The sequence below is a fragment of the Brachionichthys hirsutus genome, chromosome 15 (assembly GCF_040956055.1).
Source record: "Brachionichthys hirsutus isolate HB-005 chromosome 15, CSIRO-AGI_Bhir_v1, whole genome shotgun sequence".
Classification (NCBI taxonomy): Eukaryota; Metazoa; Chordata; class Actinopteri; order Lophiiformes; family Brachionichthyidae; genus Brachionichthys; species Brachionichthys hirsutus.
The window spans coordinates 6071715-6087833 of record NC_090911.1 but is presented as its reverse complement, the minus strand read 5'-3'; the positions used below and the strand labels follow the sequence as shown (position 1 = coordinate 6087833).

The window sequence follows — 16119 nt, the reverse complement described above, 5'->3', positions numbered from 1 at the left end:
ATGGGCAACTGCCTCAAAACACCGACAACGGATGACATTTCCCTGCTTCACGAATCCCAGTCAGACCGGGCGAGTTTCGGTGATGGGACGGATCCGGACCTGGAGCCACCACCGCCGTACCAGGTCAGAAACGGAATGCCGCATGTAGCACAGATGATCTTAAGACTGTCCTCGTTGAATCAGTGTTTATATAGTGCGTACAATGTTGTCTCGCCTGAATCCAGATCGAGAATGTCCAGCCGAGACGGTTGCGTTCTTTCTCGCTCCGTGCCCGTACAGAACCAGGCCTGGGACAAATGTTGCTGTTCCTTTGTTACCAGGAGCAGGCTCATATGCCCGTGTATCATCCGACGCCGAGTCAGGCCCGCCTGGCTACCCAGTTGACGGAGGAGGAACAGATCCGCATAGCTCAGCGCATCGGCCTCATCCAGCACCTCCCCAAGGGTGTTTATGATGGAGGGCCAGATGGCTCGGAGAAGAAGATCAGAGAGTAAGCTGTTCACATCTTCAGATCTTTACGCAGAGGATGGCTGACGGCCGTTGTAACAGCGATACTAACTAGCTGTTCATTTAGAATTAATAATAGTTGTGCTCATGATGTCAGTATTTTGTCCCACTTTTAAATAGGACTATTATATTATCTCACGTGAGAGTATACACAATATAATATGTAAAATATAAAAGCTTTCTTGTTATAATACTTTAATATTAGTATCTTTATTTAATATTTGATCAATCGAAGGCTCAGGTGAAGATAATTTTGATGATTGTCAAAATGTAGATTGAGAACCGTTTACCTAAAATCCTCAAAAGCAAAATGTATATTTGTTATATACTATGTCATTGATTTGTTTATCAAGTAAGAATTCCAAGCATTTGTTCTTTTTATTTACAAAATCAATATAATTGTTAGTTGTAGCCTCATTCTCGTATAATGCTGAGTAATGTAGCTACAATACTTTGGAGGCTTGGAACGGTATCATTTGTTAAGAGTACGCGTTAAAGAAATAAATCACAACCAGTTCTTAAACTGAAATCATTTTCATGTCAAAATAACTGGCGGTTATTTTTAGGTTAAAGTTGCTGGGATTAGTTTTTATTTGCACAATTGAATCATGTGATTCATTGATTTGTCAACTTATTCAGTTTTAGTCAGTAAAATACATTCATTGATTCAAATATACAAGGGGCTCTTTCTGCTCCGATATTTTCCCACATCATGACGTAGCATATTATAAATGGGGTACTTTAACACGGGCCGACTTACGACCGGCCATAAATTGACGCCCCCCCCTATAATTCATCCTGATTTCAATTTGTAAACTCATGCCACAAAATCGGCTTTATACTAGTGTGCATTGAACTTCACAGTTTTCCTTCCTCCGTTTTCAGGTGTGTGATCTGCATGCTGGACTTTGTGTATGGGGACCCCATCCGGTTCCTGCCGTGTATGCACATCTACCACATGGACTGTATAGACGACTGGCTGATGAGATCCTTCACCTGCCCCTCCTGCATGGAGCCCGTGGATGCTGCCCTGCTCTCAACATATGAGACCAACTGATTTTTTTTCAATCTCATCCTCAACCTTAGTTGAAATATGACTCCAGACACATATACGAACCGGATGCATACAAAGCTGTCCCCTTGTAGAGTGCGAGAAGCTGAAACTCTGGGGGGGGGTTGTGCAAAACTTAAATTATTTCCCTTAAGTTGCCATTCTGTGCACCTTAGACTCAATAAGCTGGTCTTAAATATTAATTACAAAACTCAGCAGGAAATTCTGTCCACGTGACCCTGTGTGATTGTGTTTGTGTATGTTTTTTGTGCTGAGGCGGCATCCAGTGTTTATGTCGATGGTGTGTGTTAGTCGTAGTGCTGTGTGTGTGTGTTGGGGCTTTTTGGTTGTTCTCTGTTTCCACTTGAGCAGGTCTCGGTGGTGTTTCTCCACAATGGACTCAAGTTTACCTACGGTCCCACTAGAATCAATAATGAACCTCTGCAAGGTGTTATTTGTAGAATGACATCGTTGTATTGAATTCCTATTCGTGCTCTCACGCTAAATACAAGGCCCTCCACTTTGAGATACGAGAATTACGTATTACCTGGTTTCTACACAGAAACTGAAATTGCATAAATTTTGCAACTCAACAATGGACACCTAAAATATTTTCTTAACTCTAAAGGCCAGACTTCAGAGAAATTGCTGAGTTGACTGGAAACATTTTTTCGTTGGTGGGCAGTAGTTTGACTATATGTTAAGTAGCTGGCAGCCCACTTAAAGGGCTCTTTTGTGAATGGGCAGGAGCATCAGAAAGGCAAATGACCAATGCTTGCACACACTTATCATCTGGTTCAGAGATTTGCACTTTACTTACAGGACAATAACTAAATATATTAAAATATATATATACCCTATAACCTTGCACTATCAATACTTCATCCCTTTCTTAAGTTGAACGTTACATAGCTGGTTAGGATATTTTTTGGAGCTATTGGTGGTCACTTATCACATTGAAGTAAGCCTCGTGAAATTTGTGGTCCAGTAAATCAAGAAGAGCTAAAGAATCCACTGGACTTGTTTAAAGTCGGTTGATCCAGTTGCGTCAGCCTCGGCTTTGTTCTGCTTTTTATGTTTCGTCTTTGAGTCTCGAGACAGATGCTCGCTTTAGTTCAAAGGAAATAGTCCACCGTTGTGGGAAATGCCCTGGTCTTGTCATTGGTTAAATGAGAAGGTCCATATGAGTTTAATTATTTGTATTAAGTGAGCAGCTGGAAGTAAGAAACAATAGGATAAGCAGAGCTGGATAGCATGGCTCAGAGCCTAAATAATATACCTGAAAACAGATTGGTTAAAATACAAATCTCATTAATGTACAAAATAAAAAAAGATGTATAGCCTGTTAACTGCTGCAGTTTCGAGGTGCCACTGTCTTTATTTAAAAGGGAACGAGCTGTTTTTCCATGGTGCTAGTCTTCATGCTAATGAGCATCATTCCCAGAATGTTTGAAGACTAAATTTGAGGTTAACCTGAACCTATTTTTTTGGTTTTTGTTATAACACGAGTCACTTTCTTCATTACACATCACATTCCTTGCATTATCACACTACAATAAATGTTTTTTTGCTTTATTTCTATTCACTGTAGCAGTAATACCAACCATTGACTGCATTTTATGGGTCGTTTTATTTTCCCTGTCTTTTACCGTTTACCTTCGTGTTTTTTGTTGCATTTGTTTTGGAAAGTACATATAGAAGTTCTGCACTGGTTTACGCCTGGTGTGCAAACCTCTGTCCTCAAATGAGCTTCAGAGAGCGAGAGAGATTTATTTTACGGTGTGATAGAAACTGAGCTTCGCCTCAGCTTTGAGATTATTCTCAGAATTATAACATTTCTTCTAAAATTGTTTTACTTTCTTTTTTTGAAGACTAAAGAGCCACCATTAAAAACCAACAAACTCCACTTTTATTGTTTATTTAAGCAGATATTCATTATTTTACATTGAAAAGACTTTGTAAACTGGATTTGGGGATTATGTTTACCATGAATGAGAGATTGCAAAATATTTCTGTGGGCCTTTAATTACAAAGTAATCCTAAAATCTGTCTGTGGAGCGGAAAATGCGACTACATAATCACAGTTCTTTGTTTGACTGACGGAGCAACGGAACACCAGCCGCGCTTGTAATTATTGAAGCTTTTGCTTGAATCAGTTGGGAAGGAAACGAGTCAAATCGACTGTTTTTTGTTAAATATATTAAACTTTGCCCGAACATGTCAGTCGATCCGTTCCGATCAAAGGTATGCATCATTTCTATTCATGAATCAGGCCTACATGATGGGGTTGTGACATTGAACCGGTTTGCAAGAGGCTATTCCTTTCTGTGGACTAAGCAGCTATGCAGTTAATCAGGTTAGAAAGGTTGCTTGATTTAGCCTTTTTAAGTCGGATTTAAATGATGTTGAGCAACGCGACGGGAACTGACATGGAATGTTTGTGATGTCATAAGATGATTTGTGTGGCTACCTTCAGGATTTGTTCTGGAGGCTGTCCAGAAAAACGCCATTAAACTCCTTGTTCTCTTTGGGTGGGGACATGGCAGCTACACTCAAAACGACGATGTAGATTCACACAATTCGATTTTAATTCATCAGTCCACTAGCTTTATTTTTCTTGACGTAATGCTACATTTAGACGTGATTGATCCTGTTGATAACATCGTAATGTGCGGCATTACGGTTTGTACATCCCATGAAAAGTGACAGGAATGATGCACTCCACCTCTGCCCTGGCTATCTCAGACAGATCCTTGGCATTGAGGATGACGAGGTATCCTGGCCTTTGGGATCCTGGAGCCACCACGATGGACAGCAGCACTCCTGTGAGCACGGCGCCATGCGGTCACACAATTAATAGCCTGATTGTGGGTGATGAATTGGAAACATTGCTTCTATCTTGGAGAAGACTTACCGTCGTCCTCATCAACACCTTCAGGAGTCTGAACAAAGAGGGGCTCTGAGGGGTAAGAGTCTGGTTCTTGCCACACCCAGGTCTCCTTAGTCCTCACATTCAACTTGCATATCTGCACGAGAAAAAAGAGGAAGCGGTTAATGCAAAGGTTTAACACTATGGTTTACATTTGAAGATGTGTGTATGTATATATATATATATATGATTTACCCTGTCTGGAACAAAATGGTTCAGACCCAGGCCATAGGCATATGTGTAATTCTTCCCTGCATACTTTTCATAGTTGATCTGAGGGAACTCAAAAGCTGCAAAAAAACAACATTAAAACAGTTAATAATGAAGTTATTTACAGTATCTTACGGATAATGTGTCTGCAATGACTGAGTGAGTCGAATGTGTCTACTACCCTGGCGGGGCCCTGAGAACAGCACCTCCGGTTCCAGCCAGATCGTTCCATCAGCATGCATCACGGCGGTGGCCGTGGTGTACGGCAGCCTGACGAGGTTCTTTCCTTGCTCCTCCTACATCGAGCAACAGAACCACGCTGAGCAACTGAAAACTTGCAACTCTCAGTGGCAGTTTGTGTCCTGCTAATCGAGACGGGTTGCTCACTCGGTGGACATCCACCGGAATGACGTATCTGCGGACCTCCGGCTGGGGAGCAATCATGGCAGCCTTCTTCACCTCTTCCCAGTTGGCTCTCAGGTTGGCCAGCCAGAGGTAGTTGTACACAAACTCAAAACTGCACAGAAAAAAAAATGAAGGGATCACAACTGAATCATAAAAGTTTAAATATAAATCCAATTTTTAGCTCTGTTTTTTTACCCTTTCCACGCACAGAGATCGACAACAATGAAGCCTTGATCCTCATATGTGTTGATGTGGTGAAACATTCCGATAGCGGCCCCTTTGAACTTCAGATCCATGTACTCTCCTGGATCTTTCTTGGCAATGTGAAACAGCGTCTGCGAAGCATACATCGTAGGGATATGAGATGTCAGGGGCAGGGTGATGATCATATTTAGTTACAACAAAAATCCTCCCGTCTGGGAGTCCTTACTCCTTGGTTCTCGTTGGATTCGAAGCAGTCCATGTAGTTGGAGCCTCGGATACTCCAAGCGCTGAGGAATTTCAGCAGGTTGATTTTCACAGGTGTCTCCACAAAGACAATGTAGTTTTCTGACATGCCAAAGCTTGAATTGAATTGGAAGGGGGGGGGGGGGGGGGGGGAATGTAGATTTTACATAAGATTGAAAACATGCCATTCCTGGGGGATGGAGACAACACACACACACCTGTGCACGTAGGAGGGCTTAAACCTCTCAGCACTGGGAAACTGGACCACCACCCTGGACTTCTCAATGGGATCAGACTTATCTAAGAAGAAAGGGCGAAAGTAATATTTGAAAAATATGTTAAGTTGATTTTTACTCTATTAATAGCTGACCATGTGGGTTAATAGACATTAGAATGGACATAATTACAACTTAAATATGCTTTCCAATAAATAACTCAAGTAGCCGAAAGTCTGTGTTTTGCATATTTTTCTTTCGACTGTCTGCCTGAGACTGTCTGGTTTGTTTATTCCCAGTCATGGCAAAATAAGTTATGATTTAAATTTCTTCAGAAACATTACATCATTGTGTCTGTATTAATCACAGGATTGATTCACTTTTTTTAATGCAGTGTTTAATTATTTGAAAGCGATTAGAAATTGTTGTGTTCTCGACAGGGGTCACGGCGATTCCTCATTCAAACCTTTCTGTGTCGGGGGAATCCTGACGATGTTATAAGCGAGTGTCGCTCCTTTCCCCATGCAGTTTCCGATATTATACACTGTCCCATCCCTCTCAATGTGAGGGTGTGCTGTCACTCCATTAATGTTGATGTAGTTACACATATCAACCTGGATAGAAAATAAAGGAATTTAACATATTTCCTGGTGTGATCAGTTTTATTTTACAACTCAACATATTTCTGACTCTGCACCTTCTTTAGTGTCTCCAAGGTGTCCGGGTTTACTTTAGTGATGAAGTTGGTTTCTGTTACAGCGTAGAAATCCTCGCCAACGGGGTAAACATTCACCAGGCAGTTGTCTGTCACCTCAACTCCCTTGAAGTAAGAGAAGAACCTGCAAAAATATTACATTTCATACACAGATGGTGTAAAAAGTATATTAGGTACTCATACTTAAATAACCTTCATGTTCATGCTACTTTCCACTGTGTATTTTAAAAAAATGAATAATTCATATTTGACAGAATGATTACGCTGATATTTATCCAATGGGTCCATTTTCACAAATTTTTCCCTTTCGGATAATTATTTCAAAGATTTTCATCGGGCATAATGAGCTTTAAGTTTCACTTTGAGCTTTGGATTTAGGAGAATTTTACTAATTAAAAAAAAGAGTAAATCAATGGAGAACAGAAACAAATTATTAATCCATGCATTAGTAGTTATCTAATTATAACTAATAACAGTCACACTGGATAGATCTATAAATTGAGAGTCTTTTAATTTACTACTTTAATAAAATGTTTCTAATCGTGATCATAAGTTTATACATTTAATTAAATGACATTTCAATGCATGACTTTTATTTGAAGGAGATAATCCTTAGTGTGGCATTAACATATTTATTTCAGCAAAGAAGATAACTCAGTAACATCAGGAGTTGAAATGTAAGAATCTAATTGCCAAAAGCAGATTTATCTCATTCAGCAGTGCAATGGGGGGTGGGGGGCATCTGGTTTCCATAACACCCACCTGGAGAAAATGTTTTTGCATGGATCAGGGTATGCAAAAGTTCCAAACTCAGTGATCACCACACGTTTCTCTGTGATGGCTCTCACATATGCATCCGTTCTGATAAACCTACACGGAGGAACACGTGGGAAAGAATCAAATCACGTCAACGTTTCAAGCTTCTGCAGGTTGATTTCGCTGCGTGGTTCTAACATACATGATACAGACTATAACAAAATGACAAACGCTCTTTGTCCTTGAGATCTTACTTCCGGTAGTAGGTGACCTCGCCATCCTTAAAGTCGAATTTATGCATGAGTGCCTGGCCATCAAAAAGATGATAGAATGGCTCATCTCCAACCTCAAAGAGCCCAGGTCCCAAACGGAGAAGGCTTCCCCTCAGGAAAGAAGGAATCCTGCCTGTGAAATAGTCAGTCACAAGGAACTGGAGATTGCATTGAAACATACTGGTCTGGAAAAATGCTTCCAAAGGCTGCATTGGACTCTGATTCTGTAATATCTGTGACCAGTGCATGAGAGACGAGTTATTTCTCTGTGGTCCATTCTGTCTGAAATATGCAAACTAACCTATGACGGTTGCTGGAAGAGGCTCAGCCAGCTCCTCACATGTCTCAAAAATCTTCTTGTAACCACCAGCCGGGTGTTCAAATCTGTTGTAAAGACGTGAGCACCTCATCCAACATTGCAATAAAACATTCATTCATAATTAGGTTTTCTGTAAGTCAAATACATGGTAAATTGCCCCGCTGATTTTCTTAGAATCTTATCAGCTGCGGAATAAGCAAATATAAAAAAAACCCCCAAATATTTCAAAAGAAAATAACACTATATACACTTGAACGTAATGATGAGATGATTAGATGAGACAATGATGAAAAACAGCTTTAAAGAAACGTAAAACTCGCTACTGTGTTTTCATGTTCTGTCCACTTCTGTCTATTATTCATTGTTGTGAGAAAATTACATTTGGCATGATAATAATTCATTATAAACTCACCTGCTGACCATGTTTCCCTCTTACTGTGGCAGCGCACAACGCAAACTGTAAATGCGTCAGAGAAGTCTCTGATCTCCCTGTGGCTTAGGGTATTTATTCGTCCAGTCCCCTACATAGTCCCTGCAATCTCTGCCATAAACCTCAAACCTGACCAATGGTGTTGCACGGTGAACAAGAATCCCATTGTGTCAATATCCTCTGCTGGACGGCTCAAGGAACGCCGCCCTCAACCCGGATTTATTGTACAGAATATGAATTGCACAGAATTGGAAAACATGTTGCAACGGTGCATGTGATTCATTCTTTCTTAAAGGCTATAGTTGTGCTGAGTCATGCTTCGTGCAATATACTTCTTTGAGCGAGCATTAAATTAATGAATTGAGACTATAACGTGTGAACCAGTACAAAATGAATATAAATACACTTAGATTTTAGAATTGATGATGTGGGATTAGGACTAAATCTAACCAAATATAAACCTCTTAGTTTGCTTTCTTTCAGTGCAAAAATACCACCTCAGGATAAAACCATTAACAGAATGGATTCCATTGTGAAACAACAGTGATCCCTTGCTTGGTATTCTGATCTTGTGGAATATGATAACACTAATTGGATGGAATGGGACCATTGATGTCTTAATTTGCTTGTCTCAGTCCTACTATAATCCAGCTTTAAGCTTCATGTAGCCTCAAGACAAACCCTGCATTGTTTCTCCTGGGGGAAGAGAGTTTTATCTGTGGTGGGGTTGCAATGTGGCACCTCCATCTAAACACCACCTCCATGTGGACTGATTATCCATCCATCCATTCATTCATTCATTCATTCATGCATTCATTCATATCTTCCTTGTAATAAACATTTCTTGTTATGACGTATTAATGATGAATACTAGCCCGTCTGATCTGAAACTGTCTGATATGGTTGAAAGCTCCAGAAAGGCCATGCTGAAAATATTTGAGGTGATTTAAAAATATTCTCATCTGACCAGTTTAGGCACGTAGGACACAAAGACAGATTTCCGTTTTAGACTTTGGGGTTCTAGCTGAAATTGATTTCCTGGAGCAGAAATGACTGGAATGTAAGCAGCAGAACATTTTTAAGTTTGACTTGGGATGCTTTTTTTTGTATGCCAATTAACATTTCTATATTCAATGATAACCTTTAATTATTGCAAAAACAAAAATGTCCAGACGATTTGTCACCAAACTGATTGTTTTAAAGGCCCTATGATTGAGGAAGTGTACATCTTCTTTTCAAAGATTTACATTTTGATAGTACAGGCAAGTAAGTAAGTAAATAAGTTACCAATTATCATGTTGTCTCTATGTCAAAAGTATGGCAAATATAATCGATCATCTTTGTCTTTATGTGTGTGAGCAGAGGGAGACCTGTTGGTGCGCTTTTAAAAATTTTTAATGATTAGAAAGAGACTGGAAATAAAGCGGTCGAGTTAATAACCTATGACGTCATCACCTACTGCCGCTGCCATCGCAGCACGTGGTCCAACTCTGCGCATGCGCTCTTCAGTTGAAAGGAATTACACAATATGGCGGTAGAAGTGTAGCCTGTTGATGCGGTCGTTAGCTTTTACTCGTTCGGCTAATTACGTACAGAGTTGTGTTTGATCGTCCGCGGATAGCTGTTACTTTTCTTGAGGGTTAGCTTTTGAACGTGGAGGTGTTTTTTTGCACGGCATTAGTCGGGAAAATGAATTACACAACGAAGGTCGTCCAAGTGACGAACGTGTCGCCGAGCACAACATCGGAGCAGATGAGAACATTGTTCGGTTTTTTGGGAACCATCGAGGAACTGAAGTTATTCCCCCCAGAGTAAGTACACTAAGGAGTAATTTACTACTTCATCCAAATGTATTGCAGTCACAAAGTTAGCTATGTGGTTTTAATAACATTGCTACATCGGTAGGGATTAAATCGAGGCCTGCTAACTGAAAGCTAGCTAGCGGCAATCCTAAATTGGCTAACCGATTGGTTTGAATACGTAATGTTTTAAACAATTTTTCATGCCCATGGACCTTACTTAATTTGTAAAACGCGATGCTATTTTCTTCCCGTGGCATGTTTTTCCTGTAAGACCGATGGACCCAACGAAGAGTCCAGACTACACCCCGAAAAATAGCACACGAGCAAAGAGACATGAGGGACGAGCAGACGATTCTCATATTTAAGAAGCAGAATCGTTTTGGTTGTTGATTTTCTTTGTAATTGTGTCGGTGACCTTTCTCTTGATAGGATCGATTAATCCACTGGTTTTTCAGGTTGAGATTGAACCTCTTACTTCGTATTGTTTTGTACCTTTTCATAACTTAGCATTCTGCCTAATAATTCTGACCGTCAGCCCGTAGAAGCTGATGTTCTGATTGGACCAATCTCTGCCTGATGTTTACCTTATGCATTTTATTTTTTGTGGCAGCCTGATTTGATGTATGTGCGTAATAATGCATAGTTTCTTATTCAATTATGCATGTTCCGGCCTGCTTGACCACACTCGTCTCGTCCCGTCATGGGTCGCCAGAGCGAATCAACCTTTGTGCTCCTTGGCTGACTGCCTTTTGCTTTCTCAACAGTGATTCTCCAATGCCAGTGACGTCGCGGGTGTGCTTCGTGAAGTTCCAGGAGCCCGAGTCTGTCGGGGTGTCTCAACATCTGACTAACACTGTGTTTGTGGACAGAGCGCTGATCGTGGTCCCGTTTGTTGAAGGTTTGTCTTCTTGACCTTTCTTTGTACGAGTGGTCCGTGTTGAATGAATCGCATGACTCTCGTCTAGTGAAAACGGCAAAGAGTAAACCGATGTGAGACCGAATGAACTTTCCAGACGAGGAGTTGAACGCTCCCGAGCTGCTTGCGCTGCAGACTTCTTCAGAATTCAAAAGTTGTATGAACTCTTAACCATATGTACTTTATTTTTCCCCCCATAATGGACTGCCCATTGTTAAACTTCTCTCTGTCATTTGTGTGTATGTGTGTATGTGTATGTATGTGTGTGTGTGTGTGTGGTTTTTGTAGTGAAGAAGGCAAAAGCAGCCCCCTCGTTGACGGCTGAAAGCGGTCCTCTGCCTGCCAGCAGGGGATTGTAGACATTTACAAAGGCCAGCAAGCGTTCAAGTTCCACCCCTCTCTTTTTTGTCCCTTGTTCTTTCTCTGCCTTCTCTTTCTCTCTCCTTCGGTTGAATTTATTTTTTGTAGGTGGTTTAGTTTAAAGGTCGGATGTAAGGGAGGCTCCATGAAACGGTGCTAATTTTGTGTTGTTTGCGATACTTCTAATCACAGTTTAGCCATTAATTGTATGGCCTAAATATAGGCTGTTTTTATGCCAAAATATTTAAAGAAAAAGTGACCCGAAAAACTATTAAAAGCACTGAAACCCTAGGGTGGATGTCATTCATCCATTATGATGAATTCAGGTGCCATCCTGCGGCTGTTAGTACTTGTACACCAAGTATTTGTTCATTTGCCTCTGAAAATATTCCCCCAAAATGCACTCGTTTGTCTTCGTTGAGTAAAACCTGATGTTTTTAAGTTTTAGGTGGTCTTTATAAAATTCAGTTCTGTATTTCTGTGACCTAATTTGAAGTTCTCGGGGATAACAAACAGGTTTGTGGCTAACAGCGCTTTAGTGTATAAGTCATGGGGAAATGTACTAACATGTTTTGGACTTAACATTAAGATGCAAACTAAGTATCATCATTTAATAAAGCCTCTGGTGGCCGAAGGCTTCAAAACAAAATCAGTTGTGCAAAATAACGACAGTAAACAAACACACTTGTGTGAGCAGATCATATCAGGAATAAAAGACAACAGCAATAATTGGTTATCTTACATAATAGTATTACAATATGTCTAAAATGCTCAACCGACTTGAGTCAATGTTGGTCAAATCTATTTTCTTTAACAGTGGTCTTCTTTTGTTGTTGTGTTTTACAGTTCTTTTTCCTGGCTCAGCCAGTCCAATAAACCAGGCCCTGCTGAAAATCCCATCCAGCAGCTTTGTCTCCTGCAGCAATTTCTCTCTTCAGTGTGCTCTTTTGTTTAAATGTTGTCACTGTTGTGTGTTAAGGTTATGTGTTTTTGTGAAGGAGTTGTTTTGGGGTTGGATTTACTGTTACATGATTATGCTTTGTTTATTTGCTCATGTAGACCTTAAAAAGATGGTTCTATATAGCAAATTCTATGTTTGGCCACTGGATCCAGTGGCCAGCAAGGATTAAAAAAAAGAATTTACAGCAAGCACACTTCCCATTGTGCTATTTTCATTTAGTGTATCTGAGTATATCTGTTTGTGTTCTTGGTAAGTAGACACTGATACCTTGTGAAGTGTTCTTGCCAAATCCCTAAAATTCTCTCTGTTTTTTTGTATCTCGATTTTTCTCTGTGTGCTTTTAGTAGCGAAGCTGCCAGCGCGAGTCGCTTGTTTCAGTAAACGTCTAAATGAAAATTGAGGGCACACCCAACTGGAGAAGCAGCTGTACTTGATTACGTTTGGTTCATGACTTAAAAAACACGTTCAGGTGATATATTCTTGGCAGTGTTCATTGGAGTAGTGTGATGTGTTCCAGCAATAGTATGTCACTGCAATGATTGTGTTGAACTCAGGGAACTCTTCTCTGATCTGTAAGGTATTTGTTGAATCTAATTTCAAGATATGCAGCGTGAAGTTTTCACGTTCCATTCTGTTTAATTTGGAGTAAATGTGAGGTTCTCTGCTAACGCCTACGTTTACTGTCCTGTAGGATCTATTCCAGATGAGGCTAAAGCTTTGTCATTGTTGGCGCCAGCAAACGCTGTTGCAGGAATTCTGCCGGGAGGAGGACTTCTTCCAACGCCCAACCCACCTGTAAGTCCTTCCAGAACTCAGGCGACTGTTGAAACCTTTATAACATCTCAGGAAGCGATGCTTCAGGTAATCTGCTTTTAGCACGCAGAAACAGCGCCACATTTTATATTACAGTAATACTGTTTATGTTTATTATATCAGTGTGTGTGTGTGTATCGATATAGAAATTTAAAAAATGTATTCTGTAGTTATTAGCGTTGATTTGGGGTTTTTAGACGGCCGGAACGGATTAAATTGTTTTCAGTTATTTTCTAGAGAAATAATTGACTTGACATACGAGTGATTTGTGTTACGATTTCAGTCCAGGAGCAAATTATACTCGCGTGTAAAGGTATTACTGTATCAGGAAACAACAATGCCACAAGTTCGACTGTTCACGATGTCCAATCCTCCGTGCTGCGCTACGAGGACGCTCCAAGCCATTCCAGGCTGTCGGTGACGCTTTGTGTGTTCAGCTGGGTTGTGATTAGGTGTATTCGGTGTATTCGGCGTATTCGGTGTATTCGGCGTATTAGGTGTCGGCGCTGAGCCGACACCGCGGAGCAGCTCGGGGCCGACCACGCAGGGATCGACAGGACAGACAAGAGGACGAATAATTTAGCCAATATGTATCATATTTACAGTGTAAATAGCCTACATGTATGCAAATCAAAATATATTTTGCCCATACGAAGTTGTCTGTTAACGGGGTTTCCTTTAATGATGTCCAGCTGGATTAACATCAAAGCCTCTGAAATGTTCAATGTGCATGTTTGCTTCTCCTCCAGATGGGAGGGAATCCTTTTGGTGCACCGAGCATGGATGCAATGGCCGCGTTTGGATTCCCAGGATCCAACATGAATCCCCAGGTGAGATGTTCTTGAGTGACGCGTCTTTAGTCAGACATGCAGTATATCAGACGCGCAACATAATCCATCATGTTTCCTCCTGTTTTTACAGGCTGCTGATCAGCTGCTGAAGTTCATGACCGATCCAAAGTAAGTTGGGATAAAAGAAGTTTGTTTTTAGTCTCGATATCGTTATTAGTCATAGTGAGGAGTTTGTTACTTCCTGATGAGTAATGATTATTCCTTTCTTTAGCCTGAACCCTTTGGCTGCAGGCTTAAACCTGAGTGCGAGCTTGAAAGCTGATGCAGCCAATAAGGAAATTGAGGAGGCCATGAAGAGAGTCCGAGAAGCCCAGTCACTAATATCGGCTGCCATCGAACCTGGTAGTAAGTACCCAACGTTTGCCTTTTTTGAAAAAAGACTTTGGCTTATTATGTGGAGTCGGTACCTATAATTTCCTGTTTATTCTTCCCTGCAGAAAAGGAGAGCAAAAAGCGGACACGGTCCCGCACTAGGTCCAGGTCCAGGAGGAAGAGGACCAGATCACGTTCGAGACACAGGTGAGAAGCGGTTTGAAGATTTGCCATCAAGAAACCTTCAGTCTTTCAGAAGGAAATGAAACGGTCTCTTCGTCTGGTTCAGGCGAACCAGGAGCAGATCACGACGAAGGTCAAACTCCAGAAACTGGAGGCGTTCCAAAAGTCCACGCAGGAAGCACACCCATTCCCAAGACCGAGCCAGGCGATCTTGCAGCAGGTCCAGGTGGGTTGTCGGTGAAGCCAGCTCCATGACGATCATTGTTAAAGATGTGTTTGAGCCCCATCTAAATCCTGAATGAAATCTATCCAAAGAGACAGAAAGAAAGACGATTCAGGGAGGAGGAGATCCAAAACGCCGCCCAAAAGCTACAGCACAGCCAGGAGGTCACACAGCGGGAGCAGGTGAGCATGCTTACTGTGTGCTGGAGGAGAATGTGACTGCAAAAGTTTAAAAGATCACTGCAACCACTCGGTCTGTTTACTGAAGTTCTCCGTTTCTTTCTGACCAGGAGACGCAGGAAAAGTCGAAGCATCAGCCGATCCCCCAAAAGGAAGAACTCAAAGTCTCCTTCTCCTCGAAGGTTAGAGTGTGGATGAAAATGCCTCTAAGTGTCAGAACACACCTAATTATGTTTAAATAAAAAAAGATATGGCTTTTTTTTTTTTCATGAAAGGGGCAATAACTAACGACACCTTTCATCTGTCTCGTCCCTCTACAGACACAAGAAGGAAAAGAAGAAGGATAAGGAAAGGGACAGGGACCGCAAGAGTGACAAGAACTTCCCCCGCGAAGAACGCGAACGTTCCACCAGCAAGAAAAAGAAAAGCAAAGACAAAGACAAAGAAAAAGAACGAGAACGAGAACGAGAGCGAGAAAGGGAGCGAGAGAGGAAGTCGGATGGGGAAAAGGGAGATGTCAAGGTCGGTAGGTCTTCTTTCTTTTGCAGCATGAGCGTTGCTGGGTGTGTGTTTCAAAAATCACCCTTTGGGTTCCTCTCACAGATCACCAGGGATTATGATGAAGAGGAACAAGGCTACGACAGCGAGAAGGAGCAGGGGCACAGGAAGGATTCTGATTACTCTGCTTTTTCTCCACAGTCTGTAGAAGGTAACGGATCAGCACGACCCGTGAAGGCCAAAGTTAATGGTGCTGATGATCACCACGAGGAGGACATGGATGTCAGTGATTAAGTGCTCCGTCCCACTTTACCCCCTCCCCCCCTTTTTCTGGGTTGTGAACATGTCACAAGTTTGTTCCCCTCTGGGGTGAATCTAAAATGTGAAGTGAGCGTTTAATGTCTTTTAACACCCAGAGACTTTGTCACATTGCTTTAAAGTATGCTTTTAGTTTTTGCCCTTCCCGATGTAACCTGTTACAAGTGATTTGGGCTTTGCTTTCCAGTAGCCTGTTTGCCAGTTTCGTCACTTCTTTCCAGTTGAATTTTTAGTGTTGTGCTGTGTCAGCCTCTTCCTGAAACAATTGTATTCTTTTCCTTTTGAAATTGTTTTATTAAGGTTTTCTTTGATATTAAAGCCTTTCTGAAGAACCAAAACTTTGAATGCTGTCTTTTGGATTTCTCTGTATGGGTGGATGAGGATAAAACTACGCATTGTAAATGCAATATTGACCAAAAATCCAAATTGCAACGAAGGTCTTTCTGA

General features: G+C 41.2%; 3 protein-coding genes across 3 annotated transcripts; 2 read left to right on the top strand and 1 right to left on the bottom strand.

The window, feature by feature from the left end:
- LOC137904862 (RING finger protein 11-like) lies at positions 1–1634 on the top strand. Its single transcript, XM_068749071.1, has 3 exons — positions 1–123; positions 321–490; positions 1393–1634. Exons 1-3 carry the CDS (start codon positions 1–3, stop codon positions 1562–1564), a joined length of 465 nt encoding a protein of 154 aa, XP_068605172.1. The 3' UTR covers positions 1565–1634.
- Positions 1635–4235: 2601 nt separating this feature from the next.
- LOC137904667 (retinoid isomerohydrolase) lies at positions 4236–7917 on the bottom strand. The gene is made up of 13 exons (XM_068748870.1): positions 7809–7917; positions 7490–7640; positions 7242–7349; positions 6462–6603; positions 6231–6378; positions 5768–5849; positions 5533–5665; positions 5298–5437; positions 5085–5214; positions 4879–4993; positions 4683–4777; positions 4473–4584; positions 4236–4381 (listed from the first exon to the last, which is right to left on the bottom strand). Exons 1-13 carry the CDS (start codon positions 7915–7917, stop codon positions 4236–4238), a joined length of 1611 nt encoding a protein of 536 aa, XP_068604971.1.
- A 1867-nt stretch (positions 7918–9784) lies between these two features.
- On the top strand, positions 9785–16010 carry LOC137905047 (serine/arginine-rich splicing factor 11-like). The gene is made up of 12 exons (XM_068749270.1): positions 9785–10067; positions 10823–10956; positions 12987–13090; positions 13858–13938; positions 14030–14067; positions 14171–14304; positions 14397–14478; positions 14561–14680; positions 14770–14859; positions 14967–15038; positions 15177–15378; positions 15460–16010. Exons 1-12 carry the CDS (start codon positions 9946–9948, stop codon positions 15646–15648), a joined length of 1368 nt encoding a protein of 455 aa, XP_068605371.1. The 5' UTR covers positions 9785–9945; the 3' UTR covers positions 15649–16010.
- The last annotated feature ends 109 nt before the right edge of the window (positions 16011–16119 follow it).

Bases quoted from the DNA above. Each gene is read 5' to 3' on its own strand.
- LOC137904667 (XM_068748870.1), bottom strand. From the start codon at position 7,917: ATGAGGTGCTCACGTCTTTACAACAGATTTGAACACCCGGCTGGTGGT. The intron at 6,604-7,241 runs GTGGGTGTTATG...ATATTTTTGCAG, and splicing joins TGCAAAAACATTTTCTCCAG to GTTCTTCTCTTACTTCAAGG. The intron at 5,215-5,297 runs GTAAAAAAACAG...TTTTCTGTGCAG, and splicing joins GATCTCTGTGCGTGGAAAGG to TTTTGAGTTTGTGTACAACT.
- LOC137904862 (XM_068749071.1), top strand. From the start codon at position 1: ATGGGCAACTGCCTCAAAACACCGACAACGGATGACATTTCCCTGCTT. The intron at 124-320 runs GTCAGAAACGGA...CTTTGTTACCAG, and splicing joins AGCCACCACCGCCGTACCAG to GAGCAGGCTCATATGCCCGT. The intron at 491-1,392 runs GTAAGCTGTTCA...CTCCGTTTTCAG, and splicing joins TCGGAGAAGAAGATCAGAGA to GTGTGTGATCTGCATGCTGG.
- LOC137905047 (XM_068749270.1), top strand. From the start codon at position 9,946: ATGAATTACACAACGAAGGTCGTCCAAGTGACGAACGTGTCGCCGAGC. The intron at 13,939-14,029 runs GTGAGATGTTCT...CTGTTTTTACAG, and splicing joins GATCCAACATGAATCCCCAG to GCTGCTGATCAGCTGCTGAA. The intron at 14,479-14,560 runs GTGAGAAGCGGT...CGTCTGGTTCAG, and splicing joins AGATCACGTTCGAGACACAG to GCGAACCAGGAGCAGATCAC.